At 39.4% G+C, this 25023-nt stretch overlaps 1 protein-coding gene across 1 annotated transcript; it reads left to right on the top strand.

Annotated features, from left to right (window-relative positions):
• The first annotated feature begins 389 nt into the window (after nucleotides 1-389).
• Nucleotides 390-9204, top strand: LOC128735046 (BLOC-3 complex member HPS1). The gene is made up of 8 exons (XM_053829514.1): nucleotides 390-570; nucleotides 626-769; nucleotides 1373-1485; nucleotides 1549-2466; nucleotides 2565-2679; nucleotides 7567-7775; nucleotides 7894-8067; nucleotides 8186-9204. Exons 1-8 carry the CDS (start codon nucleotides 448-450, stop codon nucleotides 8187-8189), a joined length of 1800 nt encoding a protein of 599 aa, XP_053685489.1. The 5' UTR covers nucleotides 390-447; the 3' UTR covers nucleotides 8190-9204.
• Nucleotides 9205-25023: the final 15819 nt, after the last annotated feature.

Raw genomic sequence — 25023 nt, 5'->3', positions numbered from 1 at the left:
GAACCGCCTTCTGTTTACGAAAATGCGGAAAAGCAAAATGGACAAAGCAATACAATATTTTTAAAAGTTCTGCTGCGCAAGTCAGAAACCATTCTTTTGAGATTTTTGGAATACGATATTTTTATCACTATTTCAACGAGCATAGCAAATATTGCTAGAATCACTGTTCAAAAATTAAAGTAAATTTAATAACATTGTATACATCGTGAATAGTTGATCCTTTGACCAAAGAAAAGAATAAATAAAAAAGAATTATTTCCTTTCTTTCCACAATTTCGAGAAAAAAATATTTCCAGGAAAGCGTAACATACTTCGGTTCTTTTGCTTTGCCTCAAATCTCAGTCGTATTGAAGGTTGCTGAAAGTATAGCAAGCGAAGGGAGACCCTCTTCTCTAAGGGCGAAATAGTGTTTTCCTGAGAAGAAAATTGTGCAATTGGGGTTGAAAAATGGAAGGAGTTTTAATATTTGACCACAGCAATGATCTTATCTATCAACATTTAAACGAAGCGATGTGTGCCAAAATGTACAAACATGCAACCGATCTTGGGCTGGTAGAGGATGAAAAAATCGTAAGCGAACATTCATAGCAATAGTGCACTGCGAATAAAAATCATACCATTCTAGGACGTACGCAAAGATCTAGACAGTAACGTGTTGATACAAATCTTCAGTCCTCTAATCGCTTCACAGCGTATAATGATGTGTCAGTTTGATAATGCATATACTTCGATTCAAATGGAGAACAATTTGAACTTGGTTTTCGATGAGGTAAGAATATAAAAAAGGAAACCCTAGAAGTGATGCTGCGTTGCCATGCGTAATGAGCAACGATGTTGTTTAAATGTCAAACCAACGAAAGGTGCAAATACTGTGTGCAAAGTAGAATAGACTATTATTTGAATTGGCTCATTCCATCAGACTAGGTACTCGTAATTGATGTTTTTGCAATACAGTAAAACCTACCTTTCAGAAAAAACTAAAAAAAAACGAAAACGTTGACTACGTTGGGTTGCTATTAAAACCGCAATAGCATTCTTGCGGCTACATCTACCCATCTAACTGTCCATGAGGTATCGAATATCATTTTATTATTGATAGTGATTAGAAGAGATTTACAATTCGTGCAAAATTGTAGGAATAACTTTATTTTAATCAAGTTGGAGAGATGAAACGGGCTGAAAATTTAAAGTATAAAAAAATATTGATTCAATCTAAATATTGAGCCAGTATGTGTACTCTACTGATATTCAAATCTCTTATATTGTTTACATCATTTAAATCTCGTAAATTGTACAGCATAACAAAACAAACTTTTCTTTCTATAGATGGAACTGTAACATCTTCTATTTCATAATCGTTTTATCGTTGTAGTTTTTGGGTTATCTGTTTGTGCAAATAAGTACACTGGAGGTTGAACAAATAAAACGCGAACTCGGTATCTGTATATGTCTTCTAAAACATATATGTGGACCCAGTGTGTACATGTAAGATTCCTATATAATAATAAACTAAAAAGCGTTTCCGTTTAAAACATTTGTCGTTTCCAGCATAAAAAACGACATAAAAAAGGCTACGCTCCTAACAAAACTGATTACCACGTACCGCAAGCTGTATCGCGAAAACCAAGGCATCCTCGTGGAAGCCATCGAACAGCTGTTGCTTAACGTTGACGTTAAGAATACAGTAGTCTCTGCCCTGCAGGCAGCAACGGAAAAACTAAAACAGGATCCTCATTCTCAGCGAAGTCATTCGATAATGTTTGTGGGAAACAAATTTCTTTCGCTGTATAGCAGCCGCCAGGCACAGGAGCTATCCCCCGCCGATATGCTCTTTCTGAATATATTTTGTCAAACTTTGAATAGCACAGAGAATTCCAAACGAATCGAATCACATGTACTATTTCTGCAAGGATCTAGCAGTCAAACAACTTCCGGCTGCATTCCCCATATTGTCCACATTTTAAAATTGTTTGACGATGTATTTCTAGTTCTTTTGATCGAACATGGTAACATTAATTTATGTGGTAATTTATACGACGTATTTTTCGCTCTTCAAAAGCTACGAAATCTACAAATGCAGATGGACGTTGAAAACCTCCGATCGGCTTTTGATGGTTTGGAGACATACGTAAAACACTCCGTCGATTCGTTGAAAAAAATTAAATACAATTCTCCGGAGGTAGATGAAGCAGTGAAACACTTTTTATCCAGATGGGATAACTTGCGAAAAAGATACAGCGAATTCTTCAAAACTTCCGATAATGCATTGATTGTGAAAATCGAGTCAAACATGCCTATGTTTGTTGAGGCAGTAAAGGAAGTCTTCAAGCTACTATGTGCCGAATGCAGTACATTGGAGCATGGATTGCAACGCGTATCGGATATAGCCGATATGGTAGAAGAAAAGCTAACGGAAGTTTTTAACTTTCTGCAGGTCAAATCGCAGAAAAATTTCAGCATGGGATCATATCCTTTACAAAATACCATTGAAATTAACATATTGATTTAATGAGATATTCTAGTACGATTCGATATTTTCCTGAACTTATGTTTATGTTATACACGTATCTTGAAGATTTTCCAGGTTTGGTGCACTTTATTCATATAGACAGAAACAACGGAAGAATCGTCGCCCCTGGATTAGATCTGGAGGATGCTTCAAATATTTTGAAGGAACGAGTGAGTATTATTTATGGTTAAGAGAAGTTTGTAAGAAAAAATGAAAAATTAGACAATTCGTTCTTCTGATCGTGTTGGTAATATACCTGAACAAACAAATTGAAAGAGATAAAACCTTTCATAAATGAAGTATAATTACAGAGAACAGATTAAGGTTCGAAGAAAGTTATCGATTTTTTGTGTGTAAAATCTGCCGGTGACGCCCTCCAGATAGTTTGCCAAACGCATAAAAAAATATGCATGCACCTTGACCAATATTATTTGTGTTGAAGTTATATAGTAACGATGGCAGCGACATCAAGTTTTAATTTGCCACTTACAGCTCGCGGGGTGCTCCATCGTAAGATTACTCGTTGATTACATAAAAACCTTTCTCTGTTCTCTGTGGTATAATCAAAAGCCATTTCTATGCTCGGACAATCTTTTGGTCGCATAGCACCTCATGCAGCTAGAAAGGACGGCATCCCCGCCGAACTTTTGAAAGTCGGGAGCGAACGGCTGTATTGTGCAATCCATCAGGTTATACTAAAGGTATGGACTGAGGAGGAATTACCTACGGACTGGTTGGAAGGTCTCATATGCCCAATTTACAAAAAGGGCCATCGACTCGAATGCAGCAATTATCGAGGAACTACTCTCCTCAATTCTGCATACAAAATTCTCTCCCGCATCCTGTTTCTCAGACTGAGGCCGTTACAGGAAACCTTTGTTGGCGAATACCAGTGCGGTTTTCGAGAGGGACGCTCTACGACGGACCAAATGTTCACCTTGCGACAGATCCTCGATAAATTCCGGGAATTCAACTTGCAGACTCATCATCTGTTTAAAGACTTCAAGGCGGCGTACGATTCAGTTAAACGAAACGAGCAGTGGCAGATTATGCTTGAACATGGTTTTCCAACAAAACTGATTAGGCTGATACGTGCTACCCTTGATGGTTCAAAATCAAGCGTCAGGATAGCGGTTGAGACTTCGGACGCGTTTGTGACGTTTGATGGTTTGAAGCAAGGTGACGGACTATCGAACTTGCTGTTCAACATTGCATTGGAAGGTGCTATTAGAAGGGCCGGCGTGCAGAGAAGCGGTACCATCATCACGAAATCTCATATGCTCCTAGGGTTCGCGGACGACATCGATATCATCAGTGTTAACCGTAAAGCTGTGGAAGAAGCGTACACGCATCTTAAAGAGGAAGCTGCGAGGATAGGGCTTATCATAAATTCTACCAAAACAATGTATATGGTGGCTGGTAGAGAGCGTGGTAGCCCTTCGGGTGTTGGAACTGCGGTGGTGATAGATGGAGATACTTTTGAAGTGGTCGACGAATTTGTTTACCTTGGTGCGTTAGTGACATGTGACAACGATGTGAGTCGTGAAGTAAAAAGGCGAATAGCGGCTGCCAACAGGGCCTTCTACGGATTACGTAGCCAGCTGAGGTCCCGTAGCTTACAACTCCGTACAAAACTCGCGCTCTATAAGACGCTAATTCTCCCGGTGGTACTCTACGGCCACGAAGCGTGGACGTTGAAAGAGAGCGACCGGCGAGCTCTTGGCGTTTTCGAGCGTAAGATCCTGCGATCAATTCTTGGCGGCATATTAGACGAAGGAGTGTGGCGCAGGCGCATGAATCATGAAATATACCAAGTGTACAAAGATGCGGATATTGTGAAGCGACTAAAATACGGCAGGCTACAGTGAGCAGGTCACGTAGCAAGGATGCCGGATGAGAGACCAGCGAAAACAATATTTAGCAGAGAACCCGACAGAGGCCGACGACTTCGAGGCAGACCCCGTACCCGTTGGATGAGCGCTGTTGACGAGGATGCTAGAACAGGGGCGACTGGAGAGTGGCAGCCCAAGACCGAGTAATGTGGAGACGGCTCCTGAATTCGGCATTGATTCGATAAGCGGATTGTCGCCGAAAAAGTAAAGTAAAGTAAGCACCTCATGTATTCATAATAGTCGGAGTCGGACGAACATAGTGTTCGTAAACTCATTAATTTCCAGCATCGAAAAGAGACCGCAAGTCGATACGATTTATATTGACTTCAGCAAAGCCTTCGCCAGGGTTCCACAAGCACTTGGGGTTGACAAAACGAGATACTTGAGATTGCCCCCCTGGGTTACTGGGTTAGTGGATGCTGTCCTACTAAACCGATCGCTTAGCCTTTGTCAGTATTAACGGTGTTAGCTCGTCTAGTTTTGTGATACCATCGGATGTTCCTCAGGGCTCAATTTTTATTTTATTCGTTAACAATCTGTGTAATAGATTGCGGCCTTCTATGCTTTTGTTCGCAGACGATTTAAAATTTTCATCGAGATTCATGCGCACTTGGTTTCGACGAACCGAAAATGAGTTACCTGTCACTTCTTTAGTCAGTTTCTTTAGTGGACCCTTTAGTGCCTGAGTGGTTTTCGTGCATGAATTACATTTTTTAAAACAGAGTAGAATGTCCGTTTTCCTTTTATGGACCCTTGTGATTCAATCTCTGATTTAGCTTGGTTGGACCCATGCACCTTCCAGCATTAGACAAAAGGTAGGAGTCACAACGACTACTTTCTTAAGCGTAGCTACTAATACCTCTCTCACTCTCTCTCTCCTTTCCGCCCTTTCTCCTTCACTATGAAAATTTTCATTACCTTCTTCTACCATCCAAAAAATATTAATTATATATGCCTGACCTCATTTGAAGGTCGAGACAAAAAACACGTGGTTGGTCTAAAACTTATTTTTTAGTTTCAGACTTTTTGAGCATTTTGAAGTTTTTCTTTTCAGAGATGGTGATTTTTTTTAAAATATCCACACAAGTGATTCAAATCTCTTTCGTGTGCTTTTGTTTTTCCAACAACAAAAAATATTTTACTGTTTCTTTAGGTCTACGAACATGATTTGATACTTATTAAAAATATAAATTCAGGTCCTTTTTGTAAGGATTATACTCTTGCCGCCATCGGGATAGAAATGATTATTACAGCCTAAATGCCAAATCACGCCCAAAGCCTAAATGCAAAAAGCAAAACCTAGGTGCTACATTCCGTTATCGGAACTTGACCTTCTGGTTTTTATGCGTCAGACTTCGCAGTCAGCTGTTAGAGTACAGCACGATTGCAGGGCCAGTTGCTACGATCCTATAGACTCTAACAAGCTCTCCCAGCCGAAATTCGATTCGTATTCCATTCACCTATAACAACAGGTGGTAGTCGGGAGGAGCCAAATCTGGCGAGTAAGCCGCATACGAAAGAACTTCCCAACAAAATAAGTTAATCGTTTTCCTGACCGGTTTTGCAGTATGTGATGGAGTGTTAACATGCAACAAAATCATGGCTTTTTTGATATTCTGGTTTTTCACCCAAAGCTCAATTCATTTGTGGCCGTGTCAGCATTTGTGGCTCAAGCAGCATGTTTCTCACAATCGTGTGGAAGATATGTGCCTTGCCCATCTTGCCCGTATCATCATTTGCTTGATGAGAACAAGAAGAAAAACAGAGAGAATAGGAAGGGATGAATAAGGGAATTTGATAGCACAAACGGTCTTCGGTCAAAAAACGGAAAGAACAGCGGTTTGGGCATTCCCTTCTCCCTGATCATTAGCCACAGAAGGACCTTATTCGAGAAGTTGGTGGGGAAAATATATTTGACGTCATCGCTTACCTCCTAGGTGGGAGACATAAAGTATCCATTTCTTTACCAGTCATTGCCCCTCCTTCTGAGTCATTGTCTGCTGCTCAGAAACGACGGATCTCCACTGACGCATAACAATTTCCATTTTGGCCGGTTGCTCCGACCTCTCAGCGCGTTGAACGATGAGGTCCGCTTGCTCTTGGTCTTCCTCTTCAGCTTTTGCTGCTCTTCGCGGTCGTGCTCGTGCAGCCAGGCCTGCTGCAAACCAACTGATACCGCCGCCATTTTTTTTCTGTACACAACATGGTTGCTACGATTGGCGATGCATAAGTAGATTCACTGCCAGGTGGCAGGGTAATCGCCATGAAAAATCGCTAAATAAGTTCATTTTTAATGCATACGTTAGTCTGTGGTATACCGGATTTTCGGAATTGTTAATCTAAAGTTCTTCAAATGTTATATCAATCTTTTTATATCTATGAGAAAAACATGATATGGTGTTTGTGCACGGCACAAGTACATTTTCAGCAGTTTCGGTCGAATGAAAAGGATTTTTCCTAGTTTGCTTCTGTGCAATCATATGCACAATGTGTGCACAATTTTTGTTGTTACATGAAGCTCTGATGAAACAAATTAGAAGTCTTTCGTCTAGCCGCAACTCCCTCAGGTCTTTAGTTTTGACCATTGGCACAATCGTCGCCATTGCTAGTGCCTAGCAGCGTTTGGAACACTGTACTGCTAACAAGGAGTGTCGTGACGTCTCAGTAGAAAAGGTGAGCGATGTTACGGAATTACATGGGACTCATTTTCAACGTCGTAAAGTTTTTGAGATACTGACGTTTAGCACAGATAGTCGTGAATCAACTATACCAGGCCACTATACCAGAGAAACTAGGAAACACTTGCCTAGAGCTCGTTATGTTTGTTTAGATAGAACTATGTGAAGTAAAGCAGCATGCTTTCCTATTAGATGCACGTGCATTTGATAGACAATGTTTGTTTGAAATTATTTTATTCAAACCGAACGGCTGCGTTATCATTTCAAATATACAACAGTGTCAAAAGAGCATGAATGACAATGAAACGACCTTTGAAATAGTATCAGCATTGCTGATAAACATGCTCTGTTAGCTATTTATATGTGAATTTTGGTAAAATATTACATCGAAGTGATTTAAACTTAGGACGTCACCTAGAAAAGATTGCGTCATACTTCCTGGTAATCGTAGCATTGCTATTAATTTATTGTGCCATTCAACTTCCAGATTTGGTCTATGGTGGAACTATCGCGCACCTATCTTCACAAGGGTAATATGTCAATGATATGGAAGGACATCACCTACAGCTACGGTTACTTCCTTTGGTTTGAAGACGTTAACGGGACAGCTCTAAAACCGAAGGAATTTCCAGACTTTTCAACTGTTTCAACAAAGCCGCAGTTAATACCCGGAATCCTGGCGGGCGATTATTATCAGTAAGTGTTGAATATATTTATTTGTGTAGCAAAGATTATGGGGGATGGTGTTGTTACACCGTTAACACCCACATGGAGGTATGAGAAATATTGTTTCACATGTTATTTTCGCGTGTAGACGACTGATAGAAACTTGCTTCCCAAGGACAGCAGCTAATAAAATTCGCTGCTACGAGCTGTACTGCGTTCATCTGGGATTAGTGACATCTACTAACGTGCTGGAGCATTGTCGAAGGCTTGCCGTTACCATCACCGATTTGACCGGATGTGTTGGAAATCCCATCGATTTACTGTAATTCAAAGATATTGTTTTTATTTTTATAGTTAGATGTATCAAATATTAAGCAAATATTGCAACCTTATTATTGAGGTTGTTTGTGTTTAAAAAAATGTTTTGTTTTTTTTTTCAGTTGATTTTAAGATCAATATTGAGTTCAATATGCCGACCCTAAAAATATTAACTAGCAGAATTTTTAAAAAACACCCAAGCAAATCACTAACAGGAAACAACACTCGTGTGAAAGGTTATAATCGTTCTTGTGTTTGTTGTCGCCTGTGTTTTTCCACTTCATAAATAAAGTTGATAGTGTTTTTGTTTGTGAAAGTGCATTTAATGCAGCATTAGTTCGCAACGGACGATTGAAACTGCGCCACTGGATTATGCAATCGTGAATCAGCAATTCGTCACAGTACATCTTAGTTTATTACGAGTACGTGTCTACTATGTGCCGTTAGTAGCAAACAAATTTTAGGTGATGTCATAGTGGTTTTTGTGGTTTTTATTGGAATTTTCCACTGTACGACAGTTTAACAGCGTAGCGTAAAAAAAAAACAGATATACCTTGTGGTCCGAACGAAGCAAAATATTTTTAAAAATATGCTGATTCCAATCAGAAGTTTTAATGAAATCTTAGAAGTATGCCATAGAACAGTAAAACATAAACCACAGACAAACAGACATAACTCTTGGAAGAAAAATCAACAAAAATTATCGTACCTCATACTTAGCCTGAACACTAGTACCATCTATGATCGACATTCCCAAATATCAAATAGCAACATGAGTATCCCTCAAACTAGCAAGTATTTTTTATGAGGCATTCCCCTTCTTTCGTCAAAAAGCGCCATTTTGACCAATTAAGCCCAAATTTGAAATGACGGTTTAATCGGTACGAAGAATGGAAAACTAGTGTTTTGTCTGTTTGTCTGTGCATAAACTATGACAGTAAATTAGCTCAACTTACATTCCATTCACGAAAATTTTATTACAGCAGCATTACTTGCTGCAATCGAATTTTCTATAACCAGATAATTAACCTAGATGTATTAACCAAAAACCATCACCGGTTTTGTCTAGCAAACTTGAATAAGTTCAAAAATTGGTACTTAAGTATTATTAGTAAAAAAAATTCAATAGTAGCCGTATACTTTTGTGATAAAATTGGTTTATTTTAAAATTAATTTATCCCAATATTTTGATTTTATATTATGCTTTATTTCTTTTGAAAATATTAAAAATACGAAACTAATGAGCAATTTTTTTGAAGATGACATTCCCAAGGTTACAGACATTTTAATAGGTGTTTTCTTCACTGGATGCCAATCATTGTGGTCGCTTATCAACGCTAATCAGGGCTATAATTTTAAATGATCCTCCTAATACTCTGATAACAACTAGCGCAAAGCTAAACATGTAACGTTACGTCCTCTTAGTGCAACCACTCGGTAATTCCGACTTGAGATATTGCAACTTTATTGAGTTTGAAAAAGAATGTGTAATTAATGGTTGAATGCTTGGAATATCAGTTCTAAGGAGCCTTATTTTAAAACAGATCTGGACAACAATATATTATCACACCTAATACATGTCGGCAAATGAAGGGTTTAATAGACATTCTTTATTGTGGGGATACGACATAAAAGAATAATCGCTTGTGATAAATCTCATAGAGTGCAACTGAATTTAGCATTTGATACTAGGACTTCTGCTTATAATAATTTACTATGGCCTAAAATTCAATTTTTTTGATAATGTTTTCAATAATTAGTTAATAAACAATAACTTATTTACGTATAGTCCAACACACGAACTTTCACTTGATGTACATATCTTTACATCGTGAATAGGGGAAGTTAAGAATATCTATGGAAAAATTAACAATAAAGGGAAACATTCTTAGAAAGAATTGTAGATAATTTAATTTAAATAAATTTGGCTTATCTAGAAACATTCGGTCCACCATTAAATTCTCTATATCAATATAACATAAAACAATTAAATAATTAGCAGAATAATCGCCCAAACAAAGAAATTACGGGGTTTGAAAATACTGAAAATACAGTTTATTATCTAGGGTATGTTGCTACATCGTCGTAATTGCCTATTCCCGTCCTATCCAATACAAATTATTAAAAATATCAGCATTTTTATGACACACAATGCAAAACTAGTTATTCCCTAATATTTTAATTTGTTGTCTATCATACGCGATCAATCAAAGTGAGCTTAGATCTATTTAAATGCTTTTTATCGGAAGGTAAGTGTGTTTTAGTCAAATCAGGAAAGAACTTTTGGAGTAATCAAAATTCGAGTATACCTTTTTCACCTTTCGGAAATATCTTGCAGAGAACAAAGATTTTTAGCTTGAATGCGTCGTTGAAACTCCTATCTCGAGTTGTCGGCGGTAACAACAGATATCAATAATTCGAAAGAATATGAACAAGTCAACGGCTTTAGGTTTATCTCCGTCAATAGTCACTCAAGTCTGATGTAGATCGCCTGCGCCGTTCCAAAGTCTCAAGTAACACCATATGATGTGTGGACACGTTATAATCGTAACATTTCGGAGGGATTTGTAGGAGTTTGTATATATGATTAGTAGTAGCAGCCTGGGTGGCCATAAGGCGCCCCTGGTACAGCGTCGTAATGCCGCAATCGATCCGATCGCCTTTTTGATACGTCAACCTCTTCTTCCATCCATTTTTCCTATAGTTTCTGGTTCTCCAAATTTTTCGGAATTACCCAAGTAAAGTATTTAAGCAGAATTTCAAATTGAAATTTTTAACTTGGTTGTTTTCTTATATTAAATTTATATAACCAAATCGTCACAAATCGTGTGAAATCAACCCATTGGGAACGAGATAAAACACAGCGCATTTTCATTCATTTTGAAATCAGGAGAATTTTCTGCTTGTTAACTGTCGGTGTGCTATCCAATTTGAGGTTTTCCGAGGCTGGCGTTGTTGAATATTAAGAGCTGGACCTTTTGTGATAAAAAATAGTGTAATGAAGACTCTATCGATACATCGTATGTACGTCAAATCTTCCTACTATTTCGATGGTTTCGGTCAGCACTTCTTAATTGAATCGCAGAGCATTGAGGGAGAAGCAATAGTAAAATCAAAGCCCGAAGTACTTCTTACTTCTAGCAGCATATGGAGCCAAAGTGACTCTTGCCGTATCAATAATTCATCCTCCACTGTACTCGGTGCTGGGTTACTCGTCGCCAATTCGTTGGGCGTCTCGGCACACGCAAGTCGGCTTCAACCCCTTCCAGTTCATCGCTGTCAATAGTCACTGTCCGTGGGAGGCAAACGTTGCTTTCGCTGGAGCTTCTTCCTACCATATGTTTAGTTTTCGATACATAGATTTGTAACCCTATCCTTCTAGCCTTCGTTTTTAGTCTGGCATAGAATGCCTTCGCCGTCCCAAGGTTTCTAGTAATGATGTCGAGGTCGTCTGCGAAGGTTAGGAGTTGGCTACTCTTGCTGAAAATCGTTCCTCTCGCATCGATGCCCGCTCGCCTGACCTTCAATAACGATGTTGAATAAAATACAGGACAGTCCATCCCCTTGCCGTAACCCTCTGCACAATTCGAAGGACTTAACAGTGTGTCTTCGAAACACGCACGTAACAAATCAGTCCATCCAGGGCATTTTGAATGTCGACTGTATCGTATGCTGCCCTGAAATCCACGGAACTGTGGGCGTGGGCGTGCTGTATTTCCGACAGTTCTTGAGGATTTGTCAGAGAATGAAATTTATTCCGTAGTAGTACGGGCTCCCATAAACCACGTCTCATACTGCCTTACGAATTCTCTTGCTATTGGGGATAGACGGCGTAGCAAAATCATAAAGCATAAAGCATAATTACAAAGCAATTAAACCTATCGCCCTTTTTATAGACGGGACAAACCACACCTTCCTCCGGTAGTTTCTTCTCCTCCAAAATCCTTGAAAACAGAGATGGAAAAAAATCGCTTCTAGCGATCAAGATCATAGGAACGATCAGATTCAGATTCATTGGCATCACTACTTGTAAGCGACAAATACTTTGTCGCAATCTGTACAGATTATGATAAACCTCATGTCAGATCATGTTCTTTGCACGATTGCGTTATGTAACCATTATGTAAACGGATAACGAACTTGGGGCGAAACAAAGAGTTGGACATTCAAGTCCCACCTGCTCAATTTATTATTTTTCGCAGTTTGCATATCATTTTACCAAGTTCATTCAATTTTCGCTCTTCACAAAAATACTTTTACTCCCACCATCAGGTAAGTCAGATTAATCAGTGTTTAAAATACAACAAAATTACAGTATAAACGAACATGTGTAAAAATCCATGAATTTTATTTTACAATCCTTAATTAATTAATTTCAATTTCGATGCGACCTGCTTACGTTTTGCTATCAAACGAAAACTTTAACTTTAAAACGTTAACCGTTTAGAATGGCAATATTAACCAACCGTGATGCTATCTTGCGCAATCGAGCTGAATGTTCGAAGAAAAAAAATAACGAACACTTGGCTCGATTGCCTCATCACAATATCACTTCGGTGTATCTCCATAAAGGAAAACCTTACCTAGTCTAGCTTGAATATCGCGTCATAGACCCATGTGTTTAATTTTCTTTAAATTTTTGGTGTCTTTGGTTGAGTCAAATATTATTCAAAGAAACTTGAAAGATAATATACACAACATTGAAACATTGTGTGAGTTCATGGTTATTTAATATATAATGAAACAGTAGAATTTTAGAAGAAGTAAACGAAATGTTGATATAATAAGTAAATAAGTAGGGGTCAGTCCCGGCGTAGTGGTTAGCATTGACGCCTCTCACGCCAAGGACTCGGGTTCAAATCCCAACCCCGCAGAAGTCACGAATGACATAAGCTGTTAAAGTGACTATAATCTAACAAAAAAAAGTAAATAAGTAAAAATAAGAATTGAAGAATACCTCTGTTGCCTGGAACAAGAATTTAAATATTTAGCATTCAAGTTTCAGCGCAGAGCACAATAATAGTTGCATTCGTTCAAACAATAGTGAAAAAAAATGCACGACTCATTAGGAGAAAAATTGCAACTTTTCAGTAGCATCGTCGTGTCGTCAGCAAACGATATCTAACTAAGTGTCATATTACACCTCACATGCCAAGCATGACTGTTTTCTTTTGCTATGTTCGAAAACACAGTACTGTGGTGGGTCCGCTGATAGGGCTGATAGGGAGTGTTTTGTATTGCCGTCTGATTTGGTAGTCGTAAAAACTAATTCCTAACTAATATTCGTTCCGCTCGCGTTGACTTTTCTCTGACCGTTGGCTTACGACTGCTGCTAGTTGCGATTCGTGTCCTGCTCGGATAAGTACAGTCATTCATTTTCTGCGTTTTCGACTAAAGTGTCGCTTGCCATTCAGAAACAACGTTCAAACGATCTTGATCTTGATTTTGTCTCAAGTTCTAGTTTAATGCCGAATCAACTAGACTAGACAGCCAAGTGGTAGATGAATAATTGATGTAAAAAGCAAACTAAACAAGTGTCGGATTACGTGAACCTTGTCCCGTGGTGTGTTGGATAAACTCCGGTTTGAACGAACAATTAAAACCCTTATTGGCTCAAGTGTTCCTATCCGTTTTAGTTTCAGTCTGACAGCAGTTTCTTATCAGTTATTCAAAAGCAGAGCGTAGGTCGGTAGTTTATGATCATATTTTCTTCCTGTACCAGATCAAAAAATTGCTGCCTTTACATAACAGTAAATCAGAGTTAGCACAAAGATCAGTGTTTATTTTTTCCTCATCTTAGTATTTGAGGGAAGATCTGTGTTTAGATCGAATCGGCGATTGATTGGTAAACTGCTTGGCGCAGGCGTGATGAGTGATTGATACGTCGATAACCTATACTAGTCAGAGTCACCGCGTGCGGTTGCGGTTGTTTGAATATCAACACAAAAGTACAGTCGTGTGTGGTTAAAGTAATTTGTGAATCGAATATTTTTGTATCAGCAATCGCGATTTCCAGTGTTATTCTTTGCTTCCTGAATAAGTTGGTTTTTTCTGGTTAATAGTTGGACAAGAGAATCAATCTCTACACGATGTACGAACCGACCGAAGAGGTAAGAGCAGCCTACCTGGCTTTAATTATTCAAAAGATAGCGATTTATTTATAAATGCCAATTCTAATTCAACTGCTTTCGTTGTGACTTGTGGGTACTAGAAGATTAATTTGAACACATATAAGTAAAACGATTCAACTAAGTGCAGTTTACTTTGTAAACAATTGTGCTTAAATTTTCGCTCAATCCATTTGAAAATTTGGTTTTTTCCCTTCCTGGGAAAATAGCAGTTTCAGCATACAGTTTCATAAACTGTAACTGATAACTTATCTGTTCAACAGAACAAAGATATTCAACTCCCTCTCACCTTCCCCAGTTTCTTCTGCTATCTGATTACTGATGACGTTGGCAGTAAAGTAAGCTCGTTCCTAGAAGCTATTCCAATTTTATAGTCAATCATTTAGTGATCGCCGGTCTACAAAATGCATTTCTCAGAAGAATGGCATCAAAGATTAACCGACTACATTGATGTCAATCATTTATTTCTTTACTATTTATTTATTTTATATAGAAAAGCAAAAGAAAGTCATGCGAGATTGTTTACTTATGTATATTCTTCGTGATGTATTTCTAGCGCTTTTGTTAAGGTAGTGCACTTTTTACTAAATGATTAACAAATTGAATAAATTGGGAGAGACTTTGTAGACACAAAATTTTCAAATCTGTTTGACAGGCGAATGGTTGAGGACTCGAACCAATGGCCATTCGATGTTAAGTGACCTTAGCATGGATTCAATCTCGTTCCCCTTCGCATTCGTCCTTCATACTAAACTTTGAATTACCAGCAATAAAGCCTCTTATCCAGAGAGTGGTACTGACTTAACAAAAATAATGCGGCTTTTGGGCCGTTGAACCCGAATCTTACGATCCTGAAAATATAAATGTCTGTTCACAATTCAGAAAACTGCGGATATATTCCAAATTCCATTGGCCAGCGTTTGCGATGATGTTTAATCTTTGTATTAGTTCTTAGAGTTCTTATATTGCATAATATAGCTCTAAGATGTTGTACATAATAGAGTCATACTAAAATTGAAACAAATAGCTTTTATGGTTGTATTAGATTTTACTTAACTGAATAAAAACATTATCTCCATTGTACTGATTCTATAGGCGGGCAATATGGCTCTTTAGTGTGAGTGGCTCTGAACCGTCTATGGTCTGCCCTGCCCATGGATGCATAGTCGACGTAACGACCGTGACAACGTAACGACCGTGACCGTAACAACGTAACGTGTTGAGAAAACGCATTTTTATCGTGAAAAACGTTTAAAGCCATATAATCTTTGCTATAAACTTTTTCAATCGAATAATCTGTGAATTTAGTAGAGTTTATTAATCAAAATAGGACTGATTGGATTCTATGATTCATTCCTCTTTTATTGTGTTTAAAAAATGTGAACGCCAGTTTATGCGAATAAACAGACTGTTTTTTTGAACGATTATTCACATAACTTGGCGTAAAGCTGCAAAAACAAGCATTATGTGAAACCAGTAGCAGAGTAGCTCAATTTTACTAAATTTCTCGAATATTTTCGAACAAACATATGTTGTTTGAGTATTGGGCATGTGAACATCATAGTTAAGAGTGCGTAGGACCGAAAAAGTACATTTTGGTCATTTTGGTTTTTACGTCAACTATGCATCCATGGGCAGTGCCGCAAAACGATTCATATGGTCGGTGTTAATTTAGAAAGAACCGAGTGGAAAAATTCTGACTTCGAGAAAAACGCATTCAAAGTTTCCTGCATTCGAAATCATCTTCTAACTCTGGCTGTTTGCAACATTTATGTAGTCTGATTAGAGTAAAATGTTGCTTCGAAAATTCTTGATCGTTTGCTATTATTAACCCATTTTTTAAAATTTTGCGACTTGGTCCGGTCTGATTTAACACCGACCATATAATACCGCGACAAGCAATCGAGTTGAGCAGGCGAGTCGAGCATTCGAATCAAGCAATCGAGTCAAGCAGTTGGGTCGAGCAGTCGAGTCGAACAGTCAAGTCGAACAGTCAAATCGAGCAGCATAGTCGAGCAGTTAAATCAGGCTGTTCAGTCAAGCAGTCCAATCGAGCACAAATCGAACAGTTCAATCGAGCAGTTCAATCGTGTAATTAAGTCGAGCAGTCGGGTCGAGTAGTAAGTCAAGCAAATGTGTCAAGCAATCGAATCGAGTAGTTAAGTCGAGTAATCCACCCGATCAGTTAAATCGAGCTGTTCAGTCAAGCAGTCAAGTCGATCTGTCCAATCAAGCAGTTGAGTCGAGCAGTCGAATCGAACAATTCAGTCGAGTAGTTCAGTTAAGCAGTCCAGACGAGCAATCAAATCAAGCAGTCTAATCGACCAGTCCAGTCGAGCAGTCTAGTCAACCAGTTGAGTTATTGAGCAGTCCAGCAGTCGACCAGTGGGGTGACTGTGAATACAACCCATTGCTACGAAAGCATGACGTCCTGTCAGAGGCCTATTTTTAGTTACCGATAAGCCTCTTATGACGTCCTGTCAGAGACCTAGTTTTCGGTACAGACATAAGCATCTTATATAAATAGTTGTTGTAAGATACGCCGCACCCTACTACTAACCGAGAATACTCCCAACCCGGGAAAATCCTCGACCTGAGGATCTGGAATCAAACCCAATGTCACTGTTAGAAGAGCGACAATACTGGTACCACAAGGTACTGACTCGAGAAACATATTGAAGCCTTTTGTCAAGTTTCAACACTACCTGGCTCTAGGAGCGTGAGTTTTGCTGAGTAAAGCTCGAACCCGAAAAAATTTGAACACGAAAGTCTTGTTAGAGTAAAATGCGTTTTATAGCATATTCTTTAATGCACCGGGTATAATCTAGTGGTCTATATGCTTACTGTAAGACCATTGATTTAATCTTATTTCTTACCATAGCATAGCCTAAACTGTAAGTTTTAAAACATCTGCCTAAAAACTTGAGTAGTTGCAGATAGAATTCTTTAAAAAAAAATCGAAATAAAGTCTGAATCGTGGTTAGGCATGACGAAGTGGGTCTTCCACACTATATGTTGCCACGATGTTTATCAAGGTTATCATGATTGAGAAAAGTGATCTTTGATGCTGTTAAGATGGATAGTATTATGCAAGCGGTTACAGACTTCGGTAGCGAGGGACCGATTTACAACTGGCTAAGAACTTACCTTTCGCGCAGAGTTTAGTATGTGAAAATTAGGGAAAACGTCTCTGCTTCATTTGTTGTCAATTCGGGAGTACCGCAGGGTAGTCATCTAGGACCGCTGCTTTTGTACTGGCGATGAACAGGCTTCCGAATATGTTGTTCAATGCTACAATCTTTACAGACGCAGATGATGTAAACATATTTCTACCTATCAAGACTGACAGTGATTGTCTTAAACTATAACTTGAGGTGGATAACATTGGAATATTCTGTTCCAATAGCGGCTGGAACATCAACCCAGAGAAATGCTCTGTTATGACTTTTTCCCGAAAACTACGTCCAATCGAATTTCAATACTCCTACAACGGAATCGTTTTGCCACGCAAGGAAACCATTCGCGACATAGGAATCATATTTGATCGTTCAGTTTCGTTTACAAGCCACATAGACATCGTTATTAAGGACTGCTTAAACCTATTTGCTTTTGTGAGACGAGACGGTCGTGACCTTAAGGACCCATATGCAATACAACTTGCAAGATATGTAGGCCTTGTGCGAAGTAAATTAGACTTTGCAAGTGTAGTTTGGCGTCCGCAATATGTAACCTATATACAACGGATAGAGACAGTCCAAAAAAAGTTTGTTCGTTTTGCAATGGAGATGAACTGCCTCCGTATCACGACCTATGCTCTCTAGTCAACATTGACACAATCCACAAGTGTTCTTCACAAATATCCTATCTGGACGAGTTGACAGTCAAATGCTTGATGGTTGCACTTCAATCACAGCCAAGTTGCACTTTGGAATACCCGAGTGTTTAATCCACCTCATCGAAACAGAAATTACTTCCAACATGAGCCAACGGTTTCAACGATCTACAGCATATAGTGAATGTTACCATGGCACCAGCGAATATTAAAAATAGGCTTAGCTGGTAATTTAGGGGACAGTTGCATTCCATTTGAGTTTTTTTATTATTAATGTTCATAGTTACTAAGTATTTTTTTACTTTTACTTTTGATCAATCAAGATAACACTTTTTCACACATGAAAAATGTGGATAAATCTGAATGCTTTCTTCTAACGTTGTCTGATGACTGAAAAAGCAATGCTTAATTAAATTCTCGTTTTAGGATAGCTAAAATCCAAAATTTCGAACAAATGATACAAGGTGAGGAATCCAGATAAAACAAGATTTGATTAAGAAACACCATTCGTATTTGAAGGAATTATTGACAGAAGTTATTTATTTAACCTATTCGTGGGAGGGGTCTAACTGCTACGTTTTACCCTACATTAACGAGGCCAAAACCACAACGTGACTAGCTTGTTTGCTGATGAAATCTCGCGTAACTTTTCAAAAGGACCTGAGTAACAATGAGAGATTGTCTTTGTGCCTCTTCTCTTTCGCCTACTACGGCGCTACAGATGCACTTTAAAACATCATCTTTGCATGAATCGGTTGCTAGCATCACTATTTAGTTAGACGTTAAGAAAATTAAATTCGTTAAAATGCGTGTATGTCGCCGTAATAATCGAAATAGAGGGACGCCAGGAGAGTCTCTCAATGGTAGATAGGTCCTTTTGAAAAGTTACGCGAGAAATAGCGACAGTAATCAGACTTTTTTGCAAATAATACGTGTTATTATCAAACTGCTACCTAATATCTTTAGTAGCGGAACTTATATTTATTATTTATAATCATCAAAATCTTACAAAGTATAACAAGAAATGAACTAAAAAAACATTTTTTGTGACTAGCCAATGCTGGGTTGAGTGAAATAAGGTATATTTTGTTTTAGTAAATCATGACGATGGCATTTATGTTGCTTTAGGATGATAAATTATAAACAAATATGTCTACAGTTTCGGAGTTTTACCTATTTTCAGCAATTATCACCCATTGCGATAGCTTTTATCGAACAAATAACGGGCATTTAGACTGAAAGATAATGGCCCGGATTTCAAGTACTTTTGCGTCACAGATCAATGTCGCGATCGAAAAAATGCATCAACCATTATTATCAAACCCCAATGTGTAAATCATAAAAAGCAATTGATAAAACCTGAAGGAGATTAGTCGGAATTGGTTATTATTAGTTTGTGCTCGTGAGGTTACGTCAATAAGTCAAGTAAAGGGCATCGACATGTCAACCAAAATTCAACTCGATGTTTGCTTTTATAGCTTCAGCTGTCTAGCTGTTCTCAAGTATTTCAATTTTCCTCCCATCCGATGGGTGGTTGGAGCAAGTCAAGGTTAAGACTTTATTAACCAAAGGATGTCATATTTGCACGCATCTTTTCGTAGAGAAAAGTGCCTTTCACAAGTGGTAAAAATCAAACAATCTACAATTAAAAGTCGAAAAATCGCAAGAATGATGAAATGCCAAGTTGCATTTTGAAAAACCAGTTTGTATGTAAGTAAACGGTGCAATGAAGCGTTGTGTGGAAGCACTACTGTTTGTAGATCAGAAGCATCAGGACTTCGATCGTGGATGTATCCGCATGAGAGGTCCGATTCGCTTTTGCAATGACGTCAGTTGCATTTACCTCCTTTCGATTTTGGAGGTGTGTCGTGGCATTGCCATTCATTGCGCAAGGTAACCGCCTGCTAGTGTGTACTTGAATATAGACTATTATGATTTTGTTTCATTACCAATTTCACTCTAGCTTCTGATCTACACACATACACTTTTACAAACATATTTTTACAAATCTACTAATAAGTTTTACTAAGATTTATCAAGTCATCAAAGACTAATAACAAATAAGGGTTTACTAATTTTGGGTGCAGGTAAAAATTTCACCACCTTAAAGCTTGTGAACTCAGCTTGTAGCTGGTGTCTACGCATATCTTTATGGGTTGGAAAGATCAACACGGTATTTTTACTGCGGCCATCCCAATGTATACTAATGAAATGGGGAACCACACTGGTTCGAATCGTTCGTTCGTCGTAGCTTGTAGGTATTTCCGTGCAAAGTGGTTAAGATGTGTACGTAGTTTGCTTACAGTGAGTAAACACTGATAAGCAGTGTTGCTAATTCATTGCTTTACTAAAATTTTGTCTCGAAGTAAAGACTGCTTATTTGTTTACTATACAAGGGAGGAGCATTCTGGGGAAAAATCATATAGACTAATCTCAAGATTTTTTTTTAGTCTTGACCTTGGAATGAGGTCATACATATATTAATATTTTTTGAAACGATGGTTCTACAATTGATGAAGGGACGGTAGTGGAAAGAAATGAAAATTTTTTTTGATGAAGGAGGGGGAAGAGCGGAAAGGAAGGGGGGGGGGGGTATTGGTAGCTATGCTTGACAAGTAGTCATTTTGACTCCTACCTTTTGTCCAATGCTGGAAGGTGCATGAGTCGAATCAAGCTGTAATATGAGATTATAACCGGATTCGAACCCACAACACCCTCCAGGGCATGTGGTTCGCTGGTACTTGTACCTTTGAACCATAGAGGCGCTGGACAAAAGGAGACCGCAAAATCCACTTCTCAAGGATAGCTACGCGTGTTGGTTGTGTTATCGACACATATTGTGCCGCTTCCTGCATCAATTGCAGATTACCACCGAGCGAGAAGTTTTAATCTAACTACTATTTACTTTCAGGACGACGACACTGTGCCGGCCCTTACGACTTGCAAGGTACTGCACGTGACGCTGTTCGTCCGTCAGCGTATGTTAGCCGCGTTTCTCGGCGCGGGTTTTCGAGGGAAGGCCCCGTTCCTATGTAATAGACTAATCTCAAGATTTTTTTTTTTTTTAGTCTTGACCTTGGAATGAGGTCATACATATATTAATATTTTTTGAAACGATGGTTCTACAATTGATGAAGGGACGGTAGTGGAAAGAAATGAAAATTTTTTTTGATGAAGGAGGGGGAAGAGCGGAAAGGAAGGGGGGGGGGGGGGTATTGGTAGCTATGCTTGACAAGTAGTCATTTTGACTCCTACCTTTTGTCCAATGCTGGAAGGTGCATGAGTCGAATCAAGCTGTAATATGAGATTATAACCGGATTCGAACCCACAACACCCTCCAGGGCATGTGGTTCGCTGGTACTTGTACCTTTGAACCATAGAGGCGCTGGACAAAAGGAGACCGCAAAATCCACTTCTCAAGGATAGCTACGCGTGTTGGTTGTGTTATCGACACATATTGTGCCGCTTCCTGCATCAATTGCAGATTACCACCGAGCGAGAAGTTTTAATCTAACTACTATTTACTTTCAGGACGACGACACTGTGCCGGCCCTTACGACTTGCAAGGTACTGCACGTGACGCTGTTCGTCCGTCAGCGTATGTTAGCCGCGTTTCTCGGCGCGGGTTTTCGAGGGAAGGCCCCGTTCCTATGTAATAGACTAATCTCAAGATTTTTTTTTTTTTTTTTTTTAGTCTTGACCTTGGAATGAGGTCATACATATATTAATATTTTTTGAAACGATGGTTCTACAATTGATGAAGGGACGGTAGTGGAAAGAAATGAAAATTTTTTTTGATGAAGGAGGGGGAAGAGCGGAAAGGAAGGGGGGGGGGGGTATTGGTAGCTATGCTTGACAAGTAGTCATTTTGACTCCTACCTTTTGTCCAATGCTGGAAGGTGCATGAGTCGAATCAAGCTGTAATATGAGATTATAACCGGATTCGAACCCACAACACCCTCCAGGGCATGTGGTTCGCTGGTACTTGTACCTTTGAACCATAGAGGCGCTGGACAAAAGGAGACCGCAAAATCCACTTCTCAAGGATAGCTACGCGTGTTGGTTGTGTTATCGACACATATTGTGCCGCTTCCTGCATCAATTGCAGATTACCACCGAGCGAGAAGTTTTAATCTAACTACTATTTACTTTCAGGACGACGACACTGTGCCGGCCCTTACGACTTGCAAGGTACTGCACGTGACGCTGTTCGTCCGTCAGCGTATGTTAGCCGCGTTTCTCGGCGCGGGTTTTCGAGGGAAGGCCCCGTTCCTATGTAATAGACTAATCTCAAAGGTACAAGTACCAGCGAACCACATGCCCTGGAGGGTGTTGTGGGTTCGAATCCGGTTATAATCTCATATTACAGCTTGATTCGACTCATGCACCTTCCAGCATTGGACAAAAGGTAGGAGTCAAAATGACTACTTGTCAAGCATAGCTACCAATACCCCCCCCCCTTCCTTTCCGCTCTTCCCCCTCCTTCATCAAAAAAAAAATTTTCATTTCTTTCCACTACCGTCCCTTCATCAATTGTAGAACCATCGTTTCAAAAAATATTAATATATGTATGACCTCATTCCAAGGTCAAGACTAAAAAAAAAAAATCTTGAGATTAGTCTATTACATAGGAACGGGGCCTTCCCTCGAAAACCCGCGCCGAGAAACGCGGCTAACATACGCTGACGGACGAACAGCGTCACGTGCAGTACCTTGCAAGTCGTAAGGGCCGGCACAGTGTCGTCGTCCTGAAAGTAAATAGTAGTTAGATTAAAACTTCTCGCTCGGTGGTAATCTGCAATTGATGCAGGAAGCGGCACAATATGTGTCGATAACACAACCAACACGCGTAGCTATCCTTGAGAAGTGGATTTTGCGGTCTCCTTTTGTCCAGCGCCTCTATGGTTCAAAGGTACAAGTACCAGCGAACCACATGCCCTGGAGGGTGTTGTGGGTTCGAATCCGGTTATAATCTCATATTACAGCTTGATTCGACTCATGCACCTTCCAGCATTGGACAAAAGGTAGGAGTCAAAATGACTACTTGTCAAGCATAGCTACCAATACCCCCCCCCCTTCCTTTCCGCTCTTCCCCCTCCTTCATCAAAAAAAATTTTCATTTCTTTCCACTACCGTCCCTTCATCAATTGTAGAACCATCGTTTCAAAAAATATTAATATATGTATGACCTCATTCCAAGGTCAAGACTAAAAAAAAATCTTGAGATTAGTCTATTACATAGGAACGGGGCCTTCCCTCGAAAACCCGCGCCGAGAAACGCGGCTAACATACGCTGACGGACGAACAGCGTCACGTGCAGTACCTTGCAAGTCGTAAGGGCCGGCACAGTGTCGTCGTCCTGAAAGTAAATAGTAGTTAGATTAAAACTTCTCGCTCGGTGGTAATCTGCAATTGATGCAGGAAGCGGCACAATATGTGTCGATAACACAACCAACACGCGTAGCTATCCTTGAGAAGTGGATTTTGCGGTCTCCTTTTGTCCAGCGCCTCTATGGTTCAAAGGTACAAGTACCAGCGAACCACATGCCCTGGAGGGTGTTGTGGGTTCGAATCCGGTTATAATCTCATATTACAGCTTGATTCGACTCATGCACCTTCCAGCATTGGACAAAAGGTAGGAGTCAAAATGACTACTTGTCAAGCATAGCTACCAATACCCCCCCCCCCCTTCCTTTCCGCTCTTCCCCCTCCTTCATCAAAAAAAAAATTTTCATTTCTTTCCACTACCGTCCCTTCATCAATTGTAGAACCATCGTTTCAAAAAATATTAATATATGTATGACCTCATTCCAAGGTCAAGACTAAAAAAAAAATCTTGAGATTAGTCTATTACATAGGAACGGGGCCTTCCCTCGAAAACCCGCGCCGAGAAACGCGGCTAACATACGCTGACGGACGAACAGCGTCACGTGCAGTACCTTGCAAGTCGTAAGGGCCGGCACAGTGTCGTCGTCCTGAAAGTAAATAGTAGTTAGATTAAAACTTCTCGCTCGGTGGTAATCTGCAATTGATGCAGGAAGCGGCACAATATGTGTCGATAACACAACCAACACGCGTAGCTATCCTTGAGAAGTGGATTTTGCGGTCTCCTTTTGTCCAGCGCCTCTATGGTTCAAAGGTACAAGTACCAGCGAACCACATGCCCTGGAGGGTGTTGTGGGTTCGAATCCGGTTATAATCTCATATTACAGCTTGATTCGACTCATGCACCTTCCAGCATTGGACAAAAGGTAGGAGTCAAAATGACTACTTGTCAAGCATAGCTACCAATACCCCCCCCCCCCCCTTCCTTTCCGCTCTTCCCCCTCCTTCATCAAAAAAAATTTTCATTTCTTTCCACTACCGTCCCTTCATCAATTGTAGAACCATCGTTTCAAAAAATATTAAAAATCATATCCCAAAAGATAAATTTTGAATATGTACTTATAACTTTCTTTCCGCTAGGTGAAATTCGGCCTTCGCTGACCACCTGACTTTCTTTGCCATTAAATTTGCTTAATTGTTTGACATGTTTAACGTTTTCTTTGATCAGCACTTCGAAATGCTGTTGAATCGATAGTGTTAAGTGGAGTCATTTCTTAGCGTGAATTACATGTATATAATACAATCTGAATACAAATGACGAAAACTAATATGTACTTTATTGAATTCTGCTGCAGTGAAATAAATTCGAGGTTACTTTTACAGACATGATTATGGTTAGATCTAGTGATCGACATCGGACCGGGTAAAGTCCGATACGAAATTTAGAGACCGATTTTTTACCGGATCGAAACGGGCATTGCTTCGAAAGTCCGGAACACTTTTGGCAGTAAAACTGACCAAAGTGGAAACGATGACTAGGACTTGCTTTAAATGATTAAAACTAATCTTCAAGGCAATAATTTCGCTACGATAATCCGCGTTTTGTTTAAGTCTTCCAAACAAGTCCAGCCAACTCATTTAGTTTTGGAAAATTAGCAAACATCTGTGTGTTTAT

This window comes from Sabethes cyaneus, chromosome 2, assembly GCF_943734655.1.
Source record: "Sabethes cyaneus chromosome 2, idSabCyanKW18_F2, whole genome shotgun sequence".
In the NCBI taxonomy this organism is placed as follows: Eukaryota; Metazoa; Arthropoda; class Insecta; order Diptera; family Culicidae; genus Sabethes; species Sabethes cyaneus.
This window is presented reverse-complemented; position numbering and strand designations above follow the sequence as displayed.

Coding starts and splice junctions, on each gene's coding strand:
- LOC128735046 (XM_053829514.1), top strand. CDS start 448: ATGGAAGGAGTTTTAATATTTGACCACAGCAATGATCTTATCTATCAA. Junction 571..625: donor TGGTAGAGGATGAAAAAATC/GTAAGCGAACAT, acceptor ATACCATTCTAG/GACGTACGCAAAGATCTAGA. Junction 1,486..1,548: donor TGTGGACCCAGTGTGTACAT/GTAAGATTCCTA, acceptor TGTCGTTTCCAG/CATAAAAAACGACATAAAAA.